The 23,078-nt window shown below is 36.5% G+C and overlaps 1 protein-coding gene across 2 annotated transcripts in view; it reads right to left on the bottom strand.

Annotated features, from left to right (window-relative positions):
• The window catches only part of UNC13C (unc-13 homolog C), a 669,423-nt gene that overhangs the window by 512,538 nt on the left and 133,807 nt on the right, over window positions 1–23,078 (bottom strand). For both annotated transcript variants that reach the window (XM_027840843.1, XM_027840842.1), the window contains exons 2-3: window positions 21,391–21,413; window positions 20,726–20,787 (exon numbers count right to left, since the gene is read on the bottom strand). In XM_027840843.1, coding sequence (XP_027696644.1) covers window positions 20,726–20,787; window positions 21,391–21,413 — 85 coding nt within the window. The remainder of the gene's footprint in view (window positions 1–20,725; window positions 20,788–21,390; window positions 21,414–23,078) is intronic.

The raw sequence follows: 23,078 nt of genomic DNA, 5'->3' as shown, positions 1-23,078 counted from the left end.
CTATCTATCTATCTATCTATCTATCTATCTATCTATCTATCTATCTACATACATATAATTTTTTTCCCTCCAACTACCCTAATACTGACAAAGGTCTCATGAGTTATGAATATCATCTTTCCATGCAGGAATGTAAACAGTTCAACCTTAATAAGTCTCTTATGATTTCTCTTTCCTGTTTATCTCTTCATGTTGCACTTGAGTCTTGTATTGGAAAGTCAAATTTTCTATTCAGCTCTGGTCTTTTCATCAAGAATGTTTGAAAGTCCTCTATGTCACTGAATGACCATTTTTTCCCCTGCAGGATTATACTCAGTTTTGCTGGGTAGGTGATTCTTGGTTGTAATCCTATCTCCTTGGCCCTCCAGAATATTATATTCCATGCCCTGTGGTCCCTTAATATAGAAGCTGCTAAATCTTGTGTTATCCTGATTGTGTTTCCACAATACTTGAATTGTTTCTGTCTGGCTGCTTGTAATATTTTCTCCTTGAACTGGGAACTCTGGAATTTGGCTACAATATTCCTAGGAGTTTTCCTTTGGGGATCTCTTTCAGGAGGAGATCAGTGGATTCTTTCATTTTCTATTTTGCCCTCTGGTTCTAAAATATCAGGACAGTTTTCCTTGATAATTTCTTGAAAGATGATGTCTAGGCTTTTTTTTTGATCATGGCTTTCAGATAGTCCAATAATTTTTAAATTCTCTCTCCTGGACCTATTTTCCAGGTCAATTGTTTTTCCAATGAGATATTTCACATTGTTTTCTAATTTTTCATTCTTTTGGATTTGTTTTACAGTGTCTTGATTTCCCATAAAGTCACTAGCTTCCAATTGGTCTATTCTAATTTTTAAGGAAGTATTTTCTTCAGTAATCTTTTGGACTTCCTTTTCCATTTGTCCAATTTTGCTCTTTAGGGCATTCTTCTCTTCATTGGCTTTTTGGACCTCTTTTGCCATTTGGGTTAGGCTATTTTTTAAGGTGTTATTTTCTTCAGTTTTTTTTTGGGTCTCCTTTAGCAAGCTATCAACTTGCTTTTCATGATTTTCTTGCATCACTCTCATTTCTCTTCCCAGTTTTTCCTCTACTTCTCTTACTTGCTTCTCAAAATCCCTTTTGAGCTCTTCCAAGGCCTGGGGCTGATTCATATTTTTCTTAGAGGCTTTGGATGTAGGAGCTTTGACCTTGTTGTCTTCTTCTGGTTGTATGTTTTGATCTTCTTTGTCACCAAAGTAAGATAATATAGTCTGACTCTTTTTGTGCTGCTTACTCATGATCCTGGCCAATTACTTGAGTTTTAAACTCTTTGTTAAGGTAAGAGTCTGCTTCTAATGTGGAGAATGTACTGTCCCAAGCTTTGGGGGTTTATACAGCTGTTTTCAGAGATACTTCTAGGGACCTGTAAATTTTCAGTTCTTCCAAGGTGGTATGATATGGGGCAAGGTGTTTCTTCTCCACCACCACTACAAGCTCCACCACACCAGAGCTCCTCCTCGCCCCATGACTACCCCTCAGAATGGTGACCCAGATCCAAGCACGGGCAAAGCAAGAGATTCCTGCCTCAGCACTGGCAAAGAGATCCCTGCAATCCCCCTCTGATCAGGCACTCGATTCCCCCTCAGTCTGTGGGCCGGAAGCTCAGGAGGTAGCCGCGGCCTGTGCTCAGGAGTTGTGGCTGAGATCAAGCTTCTTCTCTCACCACAGTCACAGACTTTTCCCATTGACCTTCTAAGTTGTCTTTGGCATTCCTGGGTTGAGAAGTCTGGAAACCGCCACAGCTGTTCACAATTCAGTCCTCTGAGGCCTGCTGCAGGTGTGCCGCGGCCTGCGCATCCACGCCAAGCTGCGCTCCTCCCCCTGTCCGGCGCAATAAACCTTTCCAATCAACCATCCAGGTTGTCTTAGGCTGGAAATTTGTTTCACTCTGTCTTTTTGTGGGTTCTGCTGCTTTAGAACTTTAGAGCCATATTTTAACAGGTATTTGGAGGGGTTTGGGAGAGAGCTCAAGCAAGTCACTGCTTTCACTCCACCATCTTGGCTCTACCCCTCTAGAATTTTATTTTCCGCAAAAATGCAGATCTATATTTCCTTTGTAACTTAGAATCTTGGATAATTGTCCAGAGGATTAAAAGGTTAAATGAGTTACACATAGTCAACTAGCCAGTATGCATCAAAGGCAGGGTTCAAACGAACCTAGATTTTCCTATCTCCATTGCCCTGTTTAGACCATACCACACTACCTTCATAGCAGCCAAGCACAAAGAAGGCATCAATTCTTTTCCCAGGATAAATGATTATGGAGTCACAACCTGTATATAAAGTTGGAAAAGACTCTGGAGATTAGGGATCAACCAGATCCAGCCCCCATCTGAAGATGAGGTCAAAAGTCATATAGTTAGTTCGTAGCACAACTGACACTAGACTATACCTTTCTCCAGGCAGATAGGTGGCATAATGAATAGAGTGCTGGGCCTGGAGTCAGGAAGACCTAAGTTCAAATACAACCTCAGACACATACTAGCTATAGGACCCTGAGCAAGTTACTTAACCCTATTTGCATTAGTTTCCTCATCTGTGGCAAACCACTCCATTATCTTTACCAAGAAAAGGACAAATAGGGTCACAAAGAGTTGGACGTGACCGAACAACAAATGTCTTTCCCACTTTAAAGGTGAAAAGATTGAAGCCCAGAGAAATAAAATAAGTCGTCCAAGGTCACAATGCTAGTTAATGCAACAGACTGACCAACCAATCTGGTATTACAACTATTATGCCACAGTGCTTTGAACCACTTAAGCTTACTCAACAGCTGAATTTTTCACATATAAGAAGAGCCTGATATGTAGACTGCAGGGCCATAGATGTTGATTGAAAAATACTTAGAAAACTAAGGGATTCAGAGGCATCTATGGAAGAACAAAAATGGGGCTCAATTTCCTTTTCATAATTGCTGATAGTGGTCTGACTTCTGGGCCTCAAAACTAGTATTCTCTAAGCCACAAGATTCCTTCCACAAAACAGTAATTTGTTCATATCATTTAAGCTAAAATGAAACAACTAATGGGATTTTCATAGTGGAGGAGCACTTGACTAACAAACTTACTCCAGAACCCAATGTAATGTTTTGATCAAAAAACAAAAACACATCTAAGTGAATGTACATGGCGGTGGTGCTATTTTTTCTTCATTAAGCTGTGAGTAAGTAAAGCAAAAGAATCAAAATAACAGATTATTTTCTTATGACAAGATACAGAAGTATACTTGATTAAAAGATACCATCACATCAAAGTACTGTAGCATGTGGAAAGATGTGAAAAAATACTGAATTTGTACCCAAGAGATGTAGGTTAAAATCCCAGGGGTCCCATGACTGGGCAAGTCTTTTACTTCCTATCAGTTCCCCCATTTGTTAAATAGGGATAATAGGAGTTGTACAACCTCCAAAACACCAGTATTATACTAATGGAAAGTAATAAGAATGATGCTATGGAAAGAAAAATGGATTTAAAGTCAGAAAAATCCAATTCAAATCCTGGCTGTTTAGCATTTAATTTATCTGGGCTTCAGTTTCCTCTTCTATAAAAAGAAGAGATTGAACCAGAGATAATCTCAAAGATCTTTTCTAGTTCTGAATCTGAGATTCCAAGATCCACTACAGAAATATGGAGTTGTTGATATTAATACTTAAAGCACCAACTGGAATGCAAAAATCCATGAATTACAGTAGGGAATCACTTTGCTAGGAATAAAATTAGGCAGCTGCTGTACTCTATTCATTCACTTAGACCATGGATAAGCAGTGACTACTGTTTTCTTAGATTGTTGTGTTCTCCTAAAGCTGCCAATGTTCTATAGCCTCTTGCAGCAGCCTTCAAATCTAATGGAGTAGAACTCCAATATAAAATAGCTTATTAAATGGATTTTTCCAAAACATAACTACACACTGTAAAAGACTATTATATTGTTAATCTATAAAGTAAGGCTCTCCCTGGCCCCCAACACAAGTAATTTAGTGCTACTGTAATTCCTACCAGCATTCCTTCCCCTTCTTCCCAGTGCCTTAAACGTTATTAATTTGATATGTTTTGGCATATGGCATTTGGGGCAAAGTAACACCTCAATCTTTATACAAACTAAGTCAGCCATGGCCTTTTGGGTTGTGTTCTGCAACTGAAATCAATCATCCAACAAACATTTATCCAGAACCTACTATGTGCCCAGCATGGTGCTAGGTGCTAGGAATACAAAGACAAAAATTAATCATGTCCTGCTTTCAAGAAACTTAGATTTTTAAAAACAAAAAACAACAAAACCGCTTACATTCTATCAAGAGGAAGAAGTTTGAGGATCATACATTCTGAGCTTGGATAGATCTTGAATTGTTTGAAAATTTACGAACAGGAACATATAGATTCGATCATTTAATAAACAGAAGAATATATTACAGATATAACAAACTCAAACTAAGAGGCTGTATTTATGTGTATGTGTGTGTTTGTGTGTGTGTGTGTGTGTGTGTGTGTGTTTGGTAATCGTGGTTAGTCCCCCTAAGTAAAGATCATTTTTCATATTCTGTTTCTGCGTCTATCTATGACTGATGAGGCCAGCCTGGGACTAAGAGGTTTTGCCATCAATGGAATACATTTTTATACCTGGAAGACGGCTTCTGATTTAATTTCCTATTTTTTGTTAGTTTTACTTTATTATAGCGATACATAGATTTAAAAATTTATCGTGGGTACCTTATTTTACTCCTAGTCAAACAGTCTTGAAGCAATCTCTCATATCATCATATCACATTTTAAAAATTGCTCCTTAGAATGCCTCAGGTTTGGGGGGAGGAGAAAGAGGGAAAGGAATGAGAAGGATGCTGCTTCTCTATCATTTTTCTATGCTTAGTTCTGAGAAAAAAATATTCATTTGTGGGTTGGGGAAAGAGCTTGGAACAGACATCTTGACTACATGGTAAGCTCATAATTTAGTTATTTGACACTGCTCCAACATTTTAGGCATATGCAATTGAATCTGTGTGTATATGAGTACTTGCTTGTGTTCCATCTGCCAACTACAACCATTCTATGACTTTGAGAATATAAAATCACTTCTGTGCCACAATGGGGTACAGGAGAAGTTCATAGATTGAGGACTTATTTGATAATTATTTCTTTACAAAACTCCTCATGTTTGCTTTGTCAGGGCATGGAGGTGACTCTGTCTTCTCCAATGTTATGCCAGTAATAGTCAGTATCTGGCAGGTCTTAACCCAGCTGGAAGTGCTTCAGATAGAAGCCATGTGATGGATTGGGTCTCTTGGTAGAGGACAAGTTGGCCTCAATACAAAGATGCTAATCACCAGAAGGTGTCCACAAGGTGATTTTTCTTTTTTAGCTCCAGGCACCCAAGAAACAAAAATACGAAGTGATATTCCAGGTCTGTATTGTTTCCTTCTTCATTCACAATGATGATAGCACTGTAGTGAAAAAGAAGGTAGGGGAAGCTAGGAATTATCAAGGGTTTAGATCGCCTGCCAATGTGGACTCAACTGTTGGTACGTTTAGTGGTTGATATCAAAGAGTTGACATCTTAATGCACTGATCCAGGTCCACAATGATATTCCCCATAGCTCCTACTATGTGCCAGGGACTGTGCTAACTGCTTTACCAATATTATCTCATTTAGTCCTCACAAAAACCCTGGGAGGTAGGCCTTATTATCATCCCCATTTTACAGTTAAGAAAACACAGTAAGACAGAGATTAAGTGACTTTTCCCATACCACATAGCTAGGAAGTATCTGAGCCTGGATTTGAACTCGTGTTCCTGACTCTAATCTCACAGTTCTATCTACTGCATCAAAAGACATAAAGAAGTAGTTCTTCTCATAGACATGACTCAAAGAGCGGGTAAAGATGGTTTCCACTGAGTTTTCAAAAAAGAACAGCAGCTAAGTGGTGTAGTGGACAGAGAACTGGCCCTGGAGCCAGGAGGACCCAAGTTCAAATCTAGCCTTAGACACTTACTATCTGTGTGACCCTGACTAAGTCACTTAAGCCTAATTGCCTCCAAAAATTTTTTTTAAATAAAAAAGAGAAATACTGTCACAGGCTACTGGGTTATCTCATCTTGCAATGCTCACCATTAACTATGCGTGAACAAGTGGAGGTACTGTACTTGGAACACAAAAGGGGAAAAAAAAAACAGCCCACATTTTCAAGGAGTTCACAGCTTAATGAAAGAAACAACACACATGCCACTGTGCACAAACAAGATATACAGGCTAAACTGGAGAAAATATCACAGGAAAGGGAGGTAGAGACGAGCAGAGAGAGAATTCCAGGCATGGGCAACAGTCAGGAAAAGAATGCCTGGAGTCAAGAGATGGAGTGTGTGGGAGGACCAGCAATTATACCAGAGTATGTGGAGAGATAGGAAGTAGATAAAGACTGGAAAGGTAGTGAGGGACCAGGTTGTAAAGGCCTTTGCAACCCAAACAGAGGATTTTATATTTGATTCTGGAGATAATAGAGAACCACTGGAGTTTAATGAATAGGGTGATCCCATGTAGTAAGATAATAATTTCAATTTATGTGGCAACTTCTATTTCATAGGACAAAAATAAAGATAAATCATATAAAGAACCTGACAATATACCCCAAACTATATAAAAAATGTGCATTCAGTAACTTTAATGTGAAAGTGGGTATGGGAGAGACTTGAGGAAATTAGATAGAGCTATTAAGTGTTTTAAGTAACCTAAGGTATAAGGATATTAGAAAATCATTAAAGATGGTAAGAACAAAGGATAATGAGCAATATTATCTCACAAAACAGCAAAATTAAATTCAGGAGAAAGAGAAATCACAGGTTTAGCACTATGCAAAATAAATCACTCAGGAATCCAGTTTTAAGACATCAGAGAAGACAATTAAAAATGGAAATGATCACCAAAAATAATGGTGACTGAGAAAGCAGAAACGAACAGTGAACTATGTCCTTGCTTTATTTTTTAAGAAAAACAAAAACAATTCTTGAGAATGTTCAATGAATGCATCAGTTATCACAGTAAAAAATGTTGAAGTGGGAATAGGCTAGCTTTTTGCAGATGATTTTCTACATCAGTTCACATTTTTATGGCCACACAATGGAATGAAAGATATAAAAACAAGCTTCTGATGTGTTTATTATTTATTGATTTTTCTAAAAGAATTTGACTTGGAAGAACAAAATGCATACTTGAAGGCAACTCCAGACAAGGAGTCCTTCATGCATGTGTTTAAATCATAATTTACACAATGACAGATATGAACATAACTTTGATCAATAATCCACTAAATATTTACATCAAGAGAGATATAAAACAAAAAGATATAAGCTTACCTCAGGTGCTTGTCAATAATATTATATAAGTATCCTGTACAAATTGGAGGATTCTCTATCAATGGCATGTTACTCCAGTCATATGTATTTGCTGATGGCATTATTATCAATTGCATCAAGTCCCAAAACAGCACAAAACATTCAGTGAAATTAAGGAAGTACCATGGAGACTGGTTTAATGATTAGCACTAGAAAAATAGATTGGATGAAAAATACACAGTACCCAGACAATAATGTATAATTGAGACCAAGAATCTTGAATCCTGAATGTTGCAAATGTATAATGAACTAGGTCTTGAATAGCAGAGTAAGAAATCAGATTAGATAGTGCTTGCAAAAATGCTTAATACTTTCAATGATTCCAAATGATCTGAAGAAGCAAAAGTCCGTTTGTTTAATATTAATATCTCTCCTAGTGATGGTTTTGATTCATGAATTACTAAAATCTTAAAATAATTAAAATTGTAAGTTATTCAAAGGTCCATGGAAAGATACATAGAAAAGGCATTATTAATAGTTTCCATGAGAGCCACAGCATAAAAAAAGTGCAACTGAAAGAATACATTAGGGAAAAAAAGAAATGAATAGGTTATGTAGTAAGAATGAGAGATAAGAGATAGACAGTATTATACTATATGAGTACTATATTAGTACCCCTAGCATACTAAAATAATGGGAACAAAACCTCTGGTATGTTTGGGGATTCCCCCTATAGAGAATTTGTGTAATGTATACTGCTGGATAAAAATTGCCCAGGATAAAAAGGCATGGGAAGCTTTTAATTAACATTGGTAAAATCATGGACTGATAAAACTAAGGATCTTTTGACATTTTAAAGCGAGGCAATAATTATTGTCTTGGAGGATTCAATTGAGAGGCAACACTAATCATAAAACTTTTATGTTCCCTCTTGCTTTTAAATAAAAAAAAAGCTTATGCAATATTTCTTATATTTCATTAGTTCTTTTCTCTGCTCCAGATAGCGAAGTGGAAATTATACCTCTATGTTAAACTATGACTTCAATTTTAAATCTAATATCAATGTTTTCAAAAATTAAAACCATATCCCACTTGCACATTTAAGGAAATATTACTTTTCTTTATCAATGTCAGTATTTCATGGGAGGATTACAGGTTCAGAAAATATACATTTTCTGAGGTCTTGTCATGGACCTGAATTGTTGGATTTATTGTCTATACTTAGGGAACTTTTTAATTAAATACTTTTGTCTTTCAATGATTGTGTTAATCCCATTTTTTTTTTTGCATATGACATATTCAGGAATGGTTCAGTGAACAGGGTCCACAGGTTTCTAACCAAATTAGACCTCAAAGTCTAAGATAGGATTGTGGAAAATCTTTAAGAAAAAAAAGAAAATGGGACAGCAAGTCAGGATTGGTACATTCCCTTTAACTGAAGCTTGTTTAATAATCTATAGGTAACATCCACAGAAATAATGAATTTTATAATATGATTAGAAAACACATTTTCATTCATTCATAAAACTCTCATTGAACAACTTCTACAAGGAAAGAATTTTGGTAGGTCACATGCAACAGATACAATGATGAGTGAGTTATGACCCTCATGAAACTCGTAGCCTAATGGAGAGAGATGGCATTAAGAGAAATAACTAGAAATACTGTGGGAATTCTGAGAAGATAAGTTATTATTTCTGGCTATAACATGGGGATGGAAGTCAGGGAAAATTGCATAAAGGAAAATGTAATTGATCTATACCTGGAAGAATGGATAGGATCAGCATAGGTGGAGATGGTGGAAAGGGACTTTCCAAATATCACTGCTATAATTAATTTGCCTAAGTCTTAAATTGATCTGTGATCTCATTAATATGGTTACTGCTACTAATGGTGCAAATCAGAGACCATGTATGCAGAACCTCATCCATATCCTTCCACAAATCCTCCACAGAAGGTTCACCTGATATACTGGGATCTTTCATCTCAGGATCTTAGCATTTTGTGGGTAACCCTCACTCTTCTTACAAAACTGGTCTCTCACTTTTTCAGTCATACAGCTCCTCGATAGATTTTGTGCTACTTCTTACAAGTAAATTGTCATTGATATGTTATAACATATTTACTCCCACCATATATCACTCCCTTGCCCCATTGAGTAACCTGGAATTTTAGATCTTCAGAGAATGTATTATTTCATGACCCAATTATATTGTATTGGAAAAAGAATGCTAGCATCAATAAGATAGGCTTTAGTTTTCAGAAGCTTGGGATCATTGGCATAGTGCACAACTTCCAAAAAGCAGCCCAGGTTCCCTATTTCTCCTGTTTCATCCTTGGCCTAATTCTTTGGCCATCTGCAGTATCTATCTAAGATATATTTGAGCTGCTCAACCAGCTGTGTTCTATAGTCTGGATAAGTATGCTTTATATGCTAAATTTGGCAAATTAGTTCCAAAACCTGTCCTGTTTGTCTATGTTCCCTCTACATCTCCTTCTGTTCTAGGGCAGTTAGGTAGTGCAGTTGATAAAAGCATTGAACTTGGATTCAAGAAGACCTGCATTCAAATTCTGCCTTAGAGGCTTAATATCTCTGTGACCTCGGAGAAGTCATTTCATATTTTCTCAGTCTCCTTTTCCTCATCTGTAAAATGGGGAAAATAATAATGGATGTATCTACTTTTCAGGGTTGTGTGGAATAAATCAGATACGTGTAAAGTGCTTTATAAGCCGTAAAGTGATAGCAAAACAACCCTGGGAGGTAGATACTGAAGTATGATAGTGTGAAAATGGATATGCTAACAACCTTGATTTGCTTGAGCCCCTCCCCCCCCATTATCCAGGTAACCAAGAAGAGTTGTATGAAGACTGCTTGTATAGAGTGCCTTGACGTACCAACAATCCTTTGTGGTAACTGAGAGTAGATTCAACTGGGTGTGCATAAAATCAGCAATTCCAAAGACAATTAAGCTCATGCCAGCTTTGAAGCAGATCCTGAGCTATTTGGTGGTTTATGGACCTTTAAGAGACATCCTTGTCTTCAGAGACATCCTTAATTGTTGGTTATAGGGCTCTCAGACACATCCTGTTTCATGGTTTTTAGAGATAACCCCTTTTTTATTGTCTATGCTCAAGCTTTGAACTGTGGACTGCTTATCATCAAGAATGCCTCCTTCTGATTTGTGTATCAAAGGGCCACAGCTCTGACACCTCATTCCCCCAGTTTCCTGGATCTCTCCCTCCCCTTTGTGAATGTAGCTTCCTCTCTCCTTCCTTTCTGGGATCTGCCCAAATTCCCACCTTTTCTCCTCCATTTCTCTGCCTTCCTTTGTTTGAAAAGTATAAATATCTCACTCTTTCCAGTTGGGCTTTGAACAGATGTGGACCCTGCCTCACTGTTCCAGCTTGTGAGCTCCATCTCAAGCAATAAATACATTTATAATCTGTGTAAAAAAAAAGAAATATACTATGTGTGTGTATGCTTTTCTTCTGTGAATTGTTATGTCAAACTCTTGTTTGTGAATCTCATTTGAGGAGACTATGGCATGTTTTGGGACCATATATAATCACCACAAACTCACATCCACAAACAGGAGCATCTCCATTTATAGGAAATCCCTCTTTTATTTGGACTCTAGTCTGGAAATCCACCATGAGAGTGCAAGTATATTTGATGAGCAAAAATTTCTTTGTTTTATACCTAACAATATCAAGAATCAGATCATTGAACAAAGATATCTCTATTTCACCTTTTGAGGAACCTCATATGATTTTAACTTTTGCATAGGGCATCCTATGTTAAAGGATGTTAAACTGTAGGACTGTATTTTGCTTTACTGAACCAAATGCTTTTAAAAATACTCAACATACTGGGACCTCATATTCTCTATACCTTTCAGCAGTTATGTGGCTCTCAATTTGTAGTCTCCTGCAGAAGATCACTTGTGAAAGTCTGACTATTCCTTTCTCAAATTTTTGTTAGATGTTCTGAATATGTTTGTAGATTATCTCATACAGATTTTGCAAAGGAGAGAGACTAGGCATACCACTTCAGAAATACCAATGCTCTATGTCTTTTCTCAGTAGTAATGACTGGTTTTGTCTGGTTCAGAATGTTCCTTGCTTTCAAATATTTGAAGAATTCATCCTTCACCACTCAAAAAATGGTTTTGCTTTCAGCATATACATTCTCTGTTCATATTTGATCTAGTCCAGCTGCTTTTCTCATTTTAAAATATCATTTGCTCTTCACAATGCAGAACAATAGTAACTATGATGTTAGAGTCCAAGCACAGATGGCTCTTTTGTCAATGATGGAGAAAATAGTTATAGAAATGTTGACAAATATTTTCCATTTTTCATATGTTGTCTTCCATAGAATATTATCTTTAAATTTTCTATGAAAAAATCTGAATTAAACAAGTCTCTTACCAAATTTTCTGGAAAGCTGTTTTCCTTCCACCAATTCTTACTGTTTTAAGAGGCAATGTTGTTGATAATTTTCCACATTTCTCCTCCATAAGATTTTGCAAAGGAAATTTTATTCTGAACTAATGTGCTCTTGGTGAATGTCTTTTTTTTTTAAAGCAGTTTTAATGTTTGTTGACCCAAACAGTTTCTAGGCTTTGCTAACCTTTTCATTGTAGCAACAACTTTACATCAGTTGAGGAGTGATAAGCAATAGTGATAATACTAGTTTGTTCCTTTGTCATTTCTTATTTATCGTAAACATCTTGTTCAAATAGATCTGGTTGGAGTCATTTTAATTTCATGTCATATCTTCTCATACTTATCCTTTCATCCAATTTGATTTTTTTTTACATTTAAGAAATCAAGTATTTTGAGTGCACACTGTTCCAATCTAGTAACCTGTTTATTGCCTATTTAGATATAGTCATTTTCATTCTTTGTGATATTATCAATTTCCATGCTTATCAACTTCTGTGGGGTTTTTTAAATGATTTATAGATGTGTTTCAATAGTCAAAAACATTTTAGACTTTTGCTTTTTGATTTTGAGCCATATTTCCCCAGCTTATGTTGAAGGGGACTTATCAAGTTCTTTGTAGAATTTCTCTGCTTCTTCATTTTCCATAACTGATGTTGATGCATATACTTCAATTATCTTCCCTGTTGGTTGTCTTATGATCATTATGGGTTCTTCAATCTATGTTAAAAGGCCACATAAACTATAGCTTCCATGATTCATTTCATAGTGTCTACATCACAGTTTCTATAACTTTTATAAATGATAGGTTTACTTCTTAAAACTTCTAATTATAAATGTTATCCTTGAATGCAAATTAGTCAACATTACTTGTTAGCGAACACATACACAGATATATACATTTGTGCATAACTATTAATAACTAAGACTTTTCTCCCCTCATTAGATTAACGATGTGTTGAAGGTTTATTCTCTCTTCCTATAGAATTTGAGTTACTGTTATCTACATTCCCAAGAGGAAAGACCATAAGCACCCCATAAGGTCTTTAACTCTTACTTAGAAGCCCATTAACCCAAAGCTATTTTGCTGATACTGATCAAGCAATTCAGAGGTAGCACTCCCTGAGAAGACTTAAACCTATATCCTATAGGTTTCTTAAGAATAAGATTAAGTCTTTCCTGTGAAGACTTAAGTTCTATCCATAGGACTAATATCCTATGGATGTATGTAATTTTAATTGTTTTTCACCTGTTTTTGCTTTTAATCATAAAACCAACAGATTAGGTACACAAACACACACACACACACACACACACACATACACACCCTATTTCACAAGTATCACTTCAAAAGTATTGTCCAATGGGCTAAATGACTTCATAGCACCAAAGTGTCAACGATTAGATCCTTCACACATTTCCAATCATGTAACCTTGAATAAATAGGAAAATACTCCACTCTCATCTTCTTAATCCTCTCAACCAATTTCTGTGCTCAAAGATCCCAAAACATTGATTTAGAAACAGAACAAACAGAGGATACATTGCTCTCTACTGATCATAATCCTAGAATCCCTGAAAAGAAGAGAGCATCTATAACACAGAGAGAGAACTCTTCTTGTAAAAAAGAAGAAAAACGGAGACACCATCATTGGAAATGCCACACCAGCTGTCCAATCTGAATTTATATTTTAGCATCCCACTACTTTGTATTCCTTATTTTGGCAGGCTGAAAAGAAAGCACTTTAATACATTTCCTTTGCATGTATAAGATTTGTTTGTGAGTTTTCTCTTTTTCGCTCTTTCTAGTACAGATGTTAGATCATCACATAATCAGTCATCATGCTGCCAAATGTAGGAATTCACATAGAGAGTCTGTAGCTGCAGTGAGTGGCCTCAGTTCAAGGTGAGATAACCAAATGTTCCATGAAGTGATGTTTCTTATTGCCTTTGAGCATTCAGTGGAATTTAGTCCTCTATTCTCCTCTTCAAGGAGAAATTATGAGCCATCTTTCCATTTAACAGTAACTTACTTGTACCTTATTGTTTTAGTTAAAGAAGGGATAATGTCAAAATTGACAATGCAGTTATTGTAGAAGGTTGCAGATTCAATGCTTTTTGGGACAAGGATTTTATATTTAAAGAACCAACCATTAAGTAAATGTTTATAGATCACCTAAAAATCATGTGATTCTTTGTGCTTTCCTAGCCTACTTTTTTTAAATCACTCAACATTGTCTGTGCTGCAGCAGATCAAGCCTATATAGCCCTTTTGGTCTTACAGTTTGTTTTATTGTTTGACATGACCAAAAAATTAATCACATAGCAGGTAGCCTTTTGGTAATAAGCTTCTATTTGCTTAGACTGGTTTTTGGAAAGCAGACAGAAGTCTGTGGTTGAACATATACTCAGTGCCTTTCCAACACAGTAGAAACTGCCCAAATTTATGGCATTGTCCTTGGAAAAGTTAGGGTCAGCTCTATGCCATGGAGATAGGACTTTCATGGAGGCTAGTTTTTATCATTCTTAAGAAATGATGCTAAGCACAATTCAAACTTCAGATATGTGGTCAGCAAAATAAGACAATTGTAAAAAAGGCACAGATCAGAAAAAATATTTCTGGAAATGGCAAAAGGAAATATAAGACTAACATCCAAAAGTAGTAGCAACTAATGTCTCTAAAAGTCTACTAAATTGTTGGAAGAAAATGTCTTCTCCAAATAAATGAATTCCTGTACTGTGTCTTCTAAAGAAAATGGAAAATATTTTATAGGTATGGGAGTCACATTTCCCCCGTAAAACCAGCAATAAGTCTCAAAACAGCGAGTTTATAGCTGAGTGGTTAATATTGCTGCAGTCAAACATTCTGGTGGAAACCAGTGAGTAAATGCTGTAATCAAAGAGAGTGAGCACATCAACCCTATGCAAAGAGGAAAACAGTAACATTTCAGTCAGAATGAAAAGTCTTCTACATTTCCCTGAGGTGTGCCAAGCTCCATGACTGTAGAATTAATTTCATGTCTAGAAGAGATCTTTAAGATTAGGTTTTCCCCTTTTCATTCACAGAAGGTGGATGTCCAGAGCCCAAAAATAGATAGTTGAGAAAAACCTTAAAGCCTTGTTATCTTAAAATTAAAGTTCACACATCAGATGTTAGGGTTCATTAATATTACATAATTCCCCGTTACTCAACAGGCTTCCCAATGTTAAACAGTACTACATTAATTCACTATGTTTTAGATCTAATTATATTCATGATAGCACTAATGCTACTTCCAGAGATTGGCTGATTTGGGGAAACAACGTATATTAGAAGTAAGGCTAAAGCCAGCTTAAACACCAATAAGGACACATCTTGGTCATGGCCACATTTACATAACAGCAAATACGGCCCTGATGAATGCCATTTTACCATAATATCATTAATGCATAATCAATGAATTTGATCACCTGAATGCATAATGTCAGGGAATCCAACCGTAATGTTAACTCAATCATGTATTTATTTTATTACTTAAAACATTATGACCATGGACCTGAGGGCTCCAAAAACACCATTTCATTTAATATCATATTTTAATAATGTTAATTGTATAACAATTTGTGGTTTTCAAAGAGCTATACATATCTCATTTGATCCTCCCCCAAAACCTGTGAAACAAGTACTACAGATATGACTAGCTCTATCCTTCATACTTTAGAGAACTTTATATGCTTAAGAAGATTGACTATAAAGATGATTTTAAATTTTACATAAAATAAGAAAGATTATAATTCCTTTACCCACCAAATTTATGCTTAGTTATATGAAATATGATCATTGCATTATCAGATAGCCAGAGAGAATTTGCATTCTATCTTTAACCCTTTTTTCTTCATAACCAGGAGTGTTTAATGCTATTGAATGTTAAATAGATGTGAAAGAGATTAGGCTGCTTTCCTACTAGACTTTGCACCAAGTGCAGTTTATAGTAGGAACAATATAAATACGTATTGACTGATCTGTGGAATGATTTGCTGGAAAAGGCAAATCCAGTATCAGCAGATTTAGCAGGCAAATTTTCAAGGGTGATCTAATTTTAGGAAAGAGACTGAGGAGGACACAAAGAAGGAAAGAAAGGCTATGATAGTTACTTCAAGGTAGAAATATCAGGTGATTCTTAGCTAATTGAAACAAAGCATCCTTTGTGTTTTTGGATGTACAGTCCCCAGAATCTTTAAAAGGAAAAATAACCCTCAAATATAGAGGCTAAAGAAACAAACAAAATGAAGAGAATCTGATGTTCAATAAAAAGAGCTGGCCTAGGCAGCAGGAAGCTTGTGTTCAAGACATGTGGCTGACACCATGTGACCTTGAGAAAGTAATTTACCTTCTCTGGGCCTCAATTTACCCTACTCAATGAGACAGCATCGAACTCTATTTGCTTTGTATAAAACAGGTATAAAAAGATATGTCTTCTAGATTAATTATGAATCCTATCACATGAATATTATTTTAAATATTTTCTTGGCAAGAAAGGCATTATGAACAATTGCCTAGAAAATGCTTTTCTGGGGCAGCTAGGTGGCACAGTGGATAGACCACTGGCCCTGGAGTCAAGAGGACCTGAATTCAAATCCAGCCTGAGACACATAACACTCACTAGTTGTGTGACTCTGGGCAAGTCACAGAACCCCAATAGCCTCACCAAAAAAAAAAAATGTTTTTCTACAGCTTTAAGAAATTAGCATTTTAAATCCTACTGTAGGATTACAGGATAATGACCTACAAGGTTTCTGAACACTAAAATAATCACACATGTGCACACACACACAGACACATAAGATTAAATGAATACAGAGACACTTCCCTGACTCTAAGCCAACTTTGGTCTATTAATCAACATTATGTGAGTTCTGTTTTTAAATAAGTTCTTAATTATCCCATTATCTGGTTAACATATTACCACCTTATCAATAAGGATATTAGGAAAAAATGTCAAATGCCTTTTTGAAATCACAGCATACTCTGTCTATGGCACAGCCCTCATCAAATAATCCTGTCAAAAATGAAGTCAATGACTTGTTCTTGGAAAACTCATGATGGTCTTAGGGCAGGGGTAGGGAATGTGCAGCCTCAAGGCCACATGTGGCCCTCTAGATCCTCAAGTGCAGCCCTTTGACTGAATCCAAACAAACCTAAAAGGATTTGTTCTGTGAAGTTTGGATTCAAGGTTAGAATGCCTTCATTCTCCTTCTGGGCCTGTTGCTGACTTTGTATGAATTTAAAAACCATTCCCCAGAACCAAATACCTTAGTACCACTCCAATTTTTTTTTATCTTCTTTTTGTATATTGTCTTCCCCACACATTCACATTAGATGCAAGCTCCTTGAGGGCAAGAATTGTCTTTTTGTGTCCCAGAGCTTAGCTCAGTGCCCAGCACACTGTAAAGACTTTAAAATGCTTGCTTCCTTCCTCCCATTTTTGCCTTTGAAAACAAAAACACTGTTTGCTTATTTCAAGTTTCGTAGCACTTTGTCCAATCTCTGTTATTCTTCAGAAGCCAGGGACAGCAGTTTAGTAATCTTATTGACCAGTTCTTTCACTACTGTTGGAAATAATTCCTTTGAGTCAGGTATATTAAATTTAATTGGGGACAGCCAGGAGCTCTTTTGCTATCTCTTTATTTTTCTTGAGTTTCAATTTCTTATGTTATTTAATTCATTCTATAATTAAATTCTAGTGTAGTCAAGGCTGCTATTTTGGGAAGAGAAGAAAAAATGGGGAAGTCTTCCACAGACAACCTTAATATAGCTTAGAGAAGATATGCACACTCTCCCTAGCAGGGCACTGACTACAAATGCCTAGGACAAGACAAAATTTTCTAGATTAGTATTAGCATAAAAGCTCCTTTTTAATGTAACAGCCAGCAGTGAAAGTTTTCCCCCTACATGACACCAAATACAACAGAACCAGAATTTCATAGATACAAACACTCACCTCCAACAGCAAAGATCACAACCAATCCATGTGTTATCACATGTGACTCATGTTCATGTCTGTCCTTAAGTCTTCCACAAAGTGTTCATTCAATATGCTAGCTTTCTTGTAGGTCTCTTGACATTAAATAGGTACCAAATGTGGGCTCTCTGTTACTCCTTGAACTTGCTATACGACTGACTTTCCTCCCTTTCCAATTGTACATGTCTTTGATGAACTCTTACATGCTCACTGCTGTTCACATGCATTCTTCATTGAGAATATGCTGCAGCCCATTTCCACCCACCATATTTCTTTCCATTGTTCTCTGGGTGACGTTCAACTCTATTTCTTGAGAGTCTAGGGATCTTTGATTCTCAGCCATATAAAATCACTAGAAAAATATTAGTGATAAAAATATAGGCCTTTGTTTGTGAGGTACCAAAATTCAAGTAATACAAAATCCACTAAGCACAGTCAAAATATTCATTTCCTGAGGAGGAGTAGAAATAAGAAAAAAAAAAAAGTCAAGGAACTCAGTCACAGGATCTAAAGCCAGAAAGGACCTTAGAGATCATTTAGTCCAATCTGCTCAGTTTACAGATGAGGAAAATGACGGTTCAAATACAGGTCTTTTGGATCCAAATCCTATCCTTCAGTTGAGTCACCATGACAGCTCCATTATATGACTTTAGTGTTGTCTGTATTATGGATTCTTTGTCAGCCTTGAAGGTCTCTTGACTTTCAAATGAGCAATGAGTAGGGAAGGAGAGACAATAAAGATTGTAACAGTGGTTTGGGAAGGAGAATTTTTTAAATGGTGTGGAAAAGAAGAAACATGGAGTGCAGTAAAAAAGAGAAGTGGCTAAGGGAATGCAGATTTGGGTGGTGCTATTAGATTTGTGTTTCACAAGTTCTGGTGCCCCAGAAACAAAACCTTATTTTTTAACACCAATGCTTTTCTGGTACTATTATATAGATAAGTCATAGAACCCTAGTATCTGAAAAGTTATAGTTGCACATCACCAAAAGATCAACAGAAAAATGTATGATGGGTGTAAATGGGTTGCAGCATATTCCCAAGGAAGGAAGTAATACTTGAAGAGTAATGATTGGTATAACCAGAGACATAAAACTGTAAAAGAAGTTAGATCAGTTATATGTCAAGCCCGAGCAATAAACATCTAGCCTGTGACACTTACTAGCTGTGTGACCCTGGGGAAATTACTTAACCTGAGTTTGCCTCAGTTTCCTCTGCTGTAAATTGGGGATAACAATAGCTCCTACCTCATAGGCTTGTTGTGAGGATCAAATTAGATAATATTTTAAAGTTCTTAGCAAAACGCCTGGGACATAATAGGCACTTAATAAATGCTCACTCCTTTCCTCCCCATCTCCCTCCCATGTAATGAGAGAAAGCAGGGCAAGTTTGTATTCTACATATTTCACAAGAGAGGAAACTGAAGAAGTCATTTGACACCTCCGCTTCTCTGAGTTATACAGTAGGTAGCAGCATAACTGAGATTCTAGCTAAACTGCTAGTTTACTAATCTTTCAAGCACATTACCCTGCCCAGGGCAATATTTGTATGATAGATCTGTTTGTATTACAATCACTTTGGAAAATGGTGCCTGACTTTTGTTAATCTGCTGATGAATAAAACTAGAAAGGAGATCTTTTCAACTTGATCTTAGGAGACATTGTTTCATATTCTTAAGCCTAGAACTAGCGTATAACCTCAAGGTTTAGCTGAAATGACCATTGGCTCAAAGAGCTCTGCTAACTTTCCCAAGCCATTATTCTTTTGAATTAGGAGCACAATCCCAACCCAACCAGAACTTGGCAATTCTTTTCACTTCAGAGCAGAAGTAGCATGGTGTACAAATGCAGCACTCCAAAAAGGGGCAGACACCTTCCCCCAAAGGCATTTAGTCATGTTGGACGTTGTTCTTTTGACATTTTGATTAGCACCCATGGGGAAAGAAAAGATGTTCCAGTAAGACCTCCAAGTGAAGAAATAATTGAGCCAGACCCCTACCTGGTTCTTTAACACGTGAACATAAACATATATTCGTGAATAGCAGGAGGCTCTAAATAATCAATGCCATTTAGAATCTTGCATGCAGATAATGAATTTCAGAATAAGTTGTCTCCCCTTCTCCCCAATTCTGTGTTTTCCTGAATGATTTAATGATTATATGGTCAAGGATCTGTGAATCCAAGGGTGGGAAAACTCCATCCACCAAAGTGGACTTATATCCCTAATACTCCTAGCATAATGCCTTGTATACAAAAAGCATTTAAGTGTTTACTGATTGATGGATTGAATGAATCAGAGAGCATTTATCAAGCCCTATTAAATGCCAGACATTGTATAACTTAGTAGAAGAGAATTAGAAAATTGTCTGAGGCTCAGAAAAATTGAATGACTTACCTAGTCACAGACCTAGTGTCAGAGGTGAGACATGGACCAGCACACCACCTGTCACTCTCTTAGTATTTGTGGGGAGTCAAATCAAATGTCTTTGATTTCATTCTTATAAGAAACTCTCCTTGTGATCACCATCTCCATTGATGAAAACTGGCAAATGGTCCAGAATTTCTATTTCGAGAGAATTACCTAGGGGGCACTGAGTTCAATGGCTTACCCATGGTCACAAAGCTAGTATAAGCCAGAGACAGGATTTGAACCCAAGTCCATGTGATTCCATGACTTGCCCCCTATCTATATACCACATATATTACACTCTTCCTTTAGATAGCATGCATCTAAGAAAATAAAGGATAATATTGCCCATCGCCCCATTGTACTACTGCATTGTCTGCATTTCAACTATCTTCTCAAGAAAAATAAAAATCCCCCCAACTCTGAGTGCAGAACTCATTGTAGGCAGTAATTCTACAGGGGATGGAGAAACCATGAGAGACTTGGTGTAAAGGATAAGAAAGGCAGTGAAATTACACTTACCCAAATGCTTGGAGCGCACTGAATTGGGAAGCATCCAGACCACTCCCACTTACTATTCGAGCCTTAAATGAAGAATAAGAAAAGAAAAGACATATTTAGCATTTTACTGGTGTAATATTTGTGTACTGGGGACACAGGTCAACTGCACTATACATGTAACACCTAGGATGCCAAATGCTAGGCAGGGTCAGCTGCAAGTCAAAGCTACTATATTTTTGTGTGGTAGAGTGGTTTTTTGTTTATTTGTTTTGGGGCCTTTTGACAATTGGCTGTCGGCATTTACAAAAAAGCTCTGGGAGAATCCAGGACAACAGCTTGTCTTCCCCAATACTTGTTCTGTTACAAATCTTCAACTATGTAGTGAAGACTGTGATGTGTTCAGGAAGGGCATGATTAGTCAGACATAAGAACAGATTCTGTGTTTGACCGTAGCAGACCCCTAGGGTGGCAGATATGAAATAAAGGAAGCACAGCTGTGAAAGGCTAACATCTTAATAAATGCAACATATTGGAGAGACACTCAAAGGACAACCAAATGATGGAAAGCTGGGAAACATGCAGATATCACAACTAAAACAAAGGAACCAAAAAACAGGTCAACTATATCACAAACAAACATGGACAATAGACAAGATCCCTTAGGAAAAAAAAATATGATTTGAAACCTTTTCATCCACAGAACTGCTATCTGAAAGAGAATCAGGAAAAGAGGGGACAAATGTTAGATGAAAGAATTTCCAAGAAAAAAAATCTAAATATATTCATATGTAAATGAACAAACTATTACAATGTTACATTCTTTAAAAAAGAATAAATAAAAGTGAAAATCACTATACAATATCCCAGGGAACATGAATGGTTCATGCTTCTAGTACATGTATGACTGATAGTTTAAAGAACATGAAAGGATGCCAAATATTTGCAAAGTTTTTACCACATTGGGGAATTAAAATCACTTATCCATTTTTGGCATCTCTAGATGTGTCATAAAATTCATCCCAGACTGTATAGTTAGGGACTAAAGATTTAAATATAGAAAAGACATCAAAGGTAAACTAGCTCAGTCCTTTACCAAGGGACATGAGCTCTAGTCCTACCCCTGCCTCTATGTGATTTTTGGGAAACTGAGGCCCAGAGCGTTAAGTGACTTGACCAATATTAGACCAATATTTACACAGAATTTCTCACTCTAAAATCCAATATTATCAGTTCTCCACAGCTAATTAAATCATCCCAAAGGGTTACAGTTTCAGTATTTAAGCCTTTTTTTACAAACTGAATTTTTAGGTCTTGTTTGATTCTACCATGATCAAATCCACAGTCAACTTATCTATCTCACCCAGTAGCAATTTTTCTACTGTTTTAAAATTGATTGTATTTATTCATGCTAATAATAAAAGTAGAAGTAATCAAACCTCTATCAAATGGATAGAGTAACATGGGAAGGGAAGAGGTATTCTAGTTAATTTTTTCTCTTTTTAGTTTGACTCTTGTGGTAAAACAAAATAAATCTCTCAGACCATTTTCTTTACTCATTAAATATCTGTGATAGCAACCATATCTTGGTCTGTTTTTGATGATTTTATAATATGCCAAGGCCACTATACTAAATATCAATTTCACTAGACAGTACAAGTAGATGAAGACTCAGAAAGTGAAGGACTTAGAGATTGACTGTAACTGGCTCTAGGAAACTACAGAGCTGTTCAATGTGAAAAGTGCTATTCCATGAGTCTAAGGATCTGGGTTCTAGATCTAGATCTTCTTTCTAGGAAGGGTTCCTAGAAACTGAGAATCTTCTTGGATGGGCCCAAGACACATATCTGACCATATGCTAATTTTTTTTTACATCAGTAGCTACCATTTGAACTAGGATCCAAATGCGTGGATTTTATGAGTGCAATAGAATGCTCTGAAAAGTTTTGTGATTAGAAGTGGACATTTCTTCTTTTCCTTCACACAAGAGAATAGCTGTTAAATTGTTTACTGTGTAACTAGTCTATACTCTTCCATCACCCTGCAGATATAATTCCATTCTTATTGGGAGATGCCATGGGAAAACGGTCACTGAATTTTCACTATAGATGACCATTTTTATTCATCAATCAATATTCCACAAAATAATAGAAAAACGATGCAGTTTAGTATCTACAATCCTACATATATTAACATATCCTTGCCATTTTCTAAGATGAAATGATACTATCAGTTTCTCTTTAGTATGGGATTCAGATCTCTCTGATAAATGTGTATATTGTATACAAACACATAAACAGGCATATGTGGCCTTCAAGCATTGGAGGGGAGTTGGGAGTCCTGGGATCCAATTCCATCTTTGCCATTTATCAGTGTG

This window comes from Vombatus ursinus, unplaced genomic scaffold (assembly GCF_900497805.2).
Source record: "Vombatus ursinus unplaced genomic scaffold, bare-nosed wombat genome assembly UNPS02014848.1, whole genome shotgun sequence".
Classification (NCBI taxonomy): Eukaryota; Metazoa; Chordata; class Mammalia; order Diprotodontia; family Vombatidae; genus Vombatus; species Vombatus ursinus.
This window is presented reverse-complemented; position numbering and strand designations above follow the sequence as displayed.